Below are 4676 nucleotides of genomic sequence, written 5' to 3'. Positions count from 1 at the left end.
TCTCTACCATAAATAGTCAATTTCAAACCCTGAATCTTATCTCTTGTGCAAATGTGCAGCTCCAAAAATAGGGTAATTCCATTTTGTTATCCAAAAGGGATAACATTCCCCACTTTTGTAATTTGTACTAAGAAAACTTGATAAATAAGTCTAGCATATATATCTGATTTCTGAAAGTTAAGAAACGAAAGGGGCCAATTAACAGAATCATATGCAATCATCTCAAGAATAATTTTACCCAACCACTCTCCCCAGTAGGTCCTCACGCCATTGATTGACTTGATCATCAAACAAACAAATTAATAAAGTGTATTTGATGATACAGTGTTGAGAAGCAAAAGCTTCAACATATGAGCCTTCTTTATCATTAAAGAAAGCTTTGCTATCAACATGGAACTGTCTTAACATTCATACAATGCAGTGATGCACCAATGAAAAATTTCCATTACCAACTAAACTGGCTACAAATGCAGTGCCATTATTATTACTTCAACGTCTATAGTTTGCAATAAGGAATTTTCGTTCAGTACCATCATGCTCTTCCTCTATTACTGCAACATCACTGACTTTCTCTATTAGAGCTTGAAGATCTTGAACACCAAATATGCTGCAATCAAGTTCTTTTGCATACCGTTGTTGATATAAAGTCGAAAAGCTACACAATAAAATTTTGCAAGCATGGCTCACTAAAAGCTCTTCTAGCTCCCGTTTGAATACCTCTAGCCTAGCCTCTGCAGCATATTTCTCAGCATTCATATCTACCTGGAGTACGTCATCTTCATGTCTATCTCCTTCTAATGCATCACATGCACTTTCATCAACTGATCCTTCATCCGAATAGGAAACAGCATTTGCTTCCAAACAGTACTCCTCAGCATCTTCAAGCAACAAATTATTACATGCATCTGAATCTGAATATGTTTCTTGTACTTTTTTGCTCATCTCTGTCTTCATAGCCTGAGACGCTCTGCTAACCACATCTGAAGAACTTGTATTGCAAGGATTAATTGCACCTGAGGCAGTTGCAGCTTCTTTTAAACACAAGAATTTTCTGTGCCCTTTCCCTTCTATGCAGAATGTGTCTGACATCTTCTTTATTAAATTAACCAATTTACAAGAACCATATTCAGCAAGATATAAAGGTCTTCCAAATACTTTATGATATTCAGCTGGAACACGACCGAGTAGCAAACTTCCTTCAAATGTATTTACAAGCTTCAGAAGTTTCCCTTTCAAACCTTGAATATCACCTGGCTGAACCCAGGGAGTTGAATTTGGTGCTGGACTGGTATCAGATGGTGTACCGGAGCGACCAGCATCCGTAAAAAGTGATACTGGCAGAGATTTGCTAACATTTATTGGTGTAGAGGAAGTTCTCGCAATTGGAATAATATTTTGCGCAAATGAAGATGACGGCATTGGAAAGCTACTGAAGCCCCTTGAAATGGCAGCACTGGGTTGTGCCGATGGTCCTGCCAATTGAATTCTGGACAAATCTGCAGCTATATGTGTTGAATTGAAGGTATAAGTCTGGGTTGAACTTGTTCCAACAATATACCCATTCTGTGGCATTCCTTTATAGACAATAGCCTCTTCATCATTTGGAACATCTGAGTCTTCACTTGAGAAGCACCCAAGTGGATAACAAGCCAACTCAGGTGACCGTGACAAAAACGATTTTGCAGGAACAAGGCCCTCACCGCGAGCAACGCTAGGCCAGTCCCACACAAATCGCCCAGCATTGCAAAGTGCCGAAGAGACTCCCACTCCAGATGGAATAGCAAGCACAACTGTGTAACCACGTTGCCCCAATTTGTGCAAAGCAGGAGCAAAATCAACATCACCAGAAATTAAGAGAATAGTAGAAGGAGGGGGATTATCAAGAGCAAACAAGAACATGTCAACTAAAATAGCTTTATCTGCTGCATCCTTTTTTCCACTGGGAACATCGATAAGGTTTACCCCTGTCCTCTGACAGCCCTCTCTGAGTTTTCGAGGGAAGTTATTAAAATCTCCATATGCTGAAAAGAAGGTCACTGCTCCTTTTATTACAGGATGCAGCCGTAAAGCCACTCGTATGTTGCCTGCCACATCCTCTGCACGTACTTCAGCAGGAACATGACAATTCTCAATATCCCAAAGTATGGCCACAGGCCCCATTAGAGCCCTCATTTGTTGGTTTCTAACTTGTGTTGATACTTGATCCGCTGCATCTACAGTTCGATTTCCGGTTGTTGATCCTGATGGAGAACTTATATTATTTGATAACAGATTTGCAGCCATACCAACCCTGCAAATCAAAATTAACAGTAATTCAGGATACTAGTTCCAACAAATTCAAGCTTCAAGTTCCAATCTCCATTTCCATTTTAAACTAATAGCCACAGGAAAAGCAAAAGAGATGAAAGGAAATGAGCACAAACAATTAAACAATCCAGGAATAATTAACAGAATATGGTTGCCAAGTGCAATATTTGACTCAATAAGTCACTTTGCTTATGGTGTAAAATCGATATGCAACTAGACTGTAAGGTAGGATTTCCAATGTCATTAGGATGCTCCAATTTTTCAAGTGCAGTACAGATTATACAGTGGAACAGACAAATTCTATAGCATGTTCAAACCTCACAATGATGAGGTAACAGGTTCACTGGCTCCATTGAATCAAGTTAATTATTTGCAACATTAAAAATGCTCACTTTATCAATGGTGGCATAGACTATGCCGTGGACTAGACAATTTTCTATAACATGTCCATTCCTTATAACGTTGAGCTAACAGGTTCAGTGGCTCCATGGAATCAAGCTGATTATTTTAAAGATTACAAGTGTTCAGTTTTTCAGTTGTGGCATACTTTACACAGTGGGCTAGGCAATTTTCATATCATGTCCATATCCTCATAATGTTGAGGTAAACCTTAAAGAGGTTCAGTGGCTCCATTGCATCAAGTTGTTTATTAAATAGTTACAAGATCAAGATTGTGCAATTGTGGCACAAGGTTATATAGCGAACTAGAATAAATCCTGTATCAAATTCAATCCTGATATTGATAAGGTCACCGGTTTGCTAGCTCTATGAAAAGCTCCTCACTGGCAAGAGACTAAGAGTGAACGCAATGCTTTATTAGAAAACACATGCGCAACTCAACCAATTAGAGATGTGAGATTTCATCCTTATCAGGCTATGAGCAAGGATCAACAAAGTTCAGAAGTATTTTTTAATTTTATGATAAAAATAAAATCTTTTATACATATACAGTCGTGTCTATGTGTGTGGGTGTCTCTCTCTACACACAATCTCACACGCGCAGGTGTAAATGGGTGCAAACATGATGATCCAGAGGCAATTATATATTTTGTATTGAGTTCTCATATCTGGTTCAATGATATTAAAGCAGGTGTTGCATCAACGATTTATTGATATTAAACCAAGTGTATGTGGGCATTGGGATAGGCCTGGTTAGTGAGTAAACAAACTTCCAAAATCTGCTCAGTTTGGTGAATCAAGTAAATTGAATAACTTGGTATGCTCAAACAGAAGAAGTGCTCTTAAAAACTCAATGCTTGAATTTTGTTTATATCTAGCGTTTAATTATGACAGAACAGGATCCATAGACCAAGCTAGGTCTCAAAGACCTTCAGAAGATTTTATCTGTTGTGTGTGTTTTAAAGGGGCAATAAAATCTAATTGGCTATTGAGCAGAAAACCAGTATGTTTGACCTATAGCAGTCCAGAAGAAAAATCCATTGATTAAAGAATTACTCTCGTTCTAAGAAAATCAGAATAAAGCCCAACTACGGAGACAGAATATCCATCCAGAAAATCATACCATCCATAATCACCGAGATCACTAAATCAGGGCTTCCCAGACACCCAGGTAGCCATTTCACATTCAGGCCACAGAGAAACCAAATCCCCAACACTAACACCGAAAACAAAAACTCACTGACCACGTCCGATAACCGGCATACCTTGTAGTCACAAGACCGCTTCGGGCGCCTGCAATGTCATCTGAATCCGCTCACATGACCGAGGAGCAGGACGATGCAATCCCCATCACTGCAATTCGAAACCCTGAAATAACAGCTCCTGCGTTCTGAGAGTCCCTGAAAGTGGGGTTACATGTTACTGAGAAGGATGCCTCGGGGTTGAAAATGATCCCAACAGAGGCAACATATATTCCTTCTCCCATGGTACCGAGAAAGGGCAATCATCCACTGCAAATAATCGATGATCGAAAATCCTCAGGCGGCCCGATGCGTCAGGATTTGTTGGCCCAAGGAGGACAGGTCGGTGATGTCGGTGGGGGATGCTGGATTTACGAGCGCAATTAAAGCACAAAAAACATTAAACTACGGGAATATGTTGTATTTTTAAAAGGCGGATATATGTAGCGGGTGGTCCGATGGCAGAGGACATTATGGCTGCAAAAGCGCGCTTTCGGTGTTTTATTATATATAAGAGTTCCAAAGATTTTGTTGCGTTCCGGACTTTCCTGGGCATTGAATTCTGAATTAGTGCAGTATAACATGAATTCAGATTATTAAGCTTGATTCTTTATTAAGGTTTGAACCAGTTATGGCGATATTATATTTTTATTTTGAAAATAATTTTTTATTAATATTTTAGTATTAGATTCGAAGCTTTTGTGATTTATATTATGCAGATAGGTTGGC

At 39.2% G+C, this 4676-nt stretch overlaps 1 protein-coding gene across 2 annotated transcripts; it reads right to left on the bottom strand.

Moving 5' to 3' along the window:
* Nucleotides 1–274: 274 nt before the first annotated feature.
* On the bottom strand, nt 275–4350 carry LOC149266358 (uncharacterized). Of its 2 annotated transcripts, none has more exons than XM_089430432.1 (2): nt 3972–4350; nt 275–2290 (listed from the first exon to the last, which is right to left on the bottom strand). In XM_089430432.1, exon 2 carries the CDS (start codon nt 2281–2283, stop codon nt 490–492), a length of 1794 nt encoding a protein of 597 aa, XP_089286558.1. In that variant the 5' UTR covers nt 2284–2290; nt 3972–4350; the 3' UTR covers nt 275–489. The 2 variants fall into 2 exon arrangements, with proteins under 2 accessions (XP_089286558.1, XP_089286559.1); XM_089430433.1 differs by lacking the exon at nt 3972–4350 and adding an exon at nt 3830–3953.
* Nucleotides 4351–4676: the final 326 nt, after the last annotated feature.

The sequence above is a fragment of the Pinus tabuliformis genome, chromosome 6, assembly GCF_031772625.1.
Source record: "Pinus tabuliformis cultivar Carrire ecotype Pingquan chromosome 6, CPIR1, whole genome shotgun sequence".
Lineage (NCBI taxonomy): Eukaryota > Viridiplantae > Streptophyta > Pinopsida > Pinales > Pinaceae > Pinus > Pinus tabuliformis.
The sequence above is the reverse complement of the archived record's forward strand: the minus strand, read 5'-3'. Positions and strand labels throughout refer to the sequence as shown.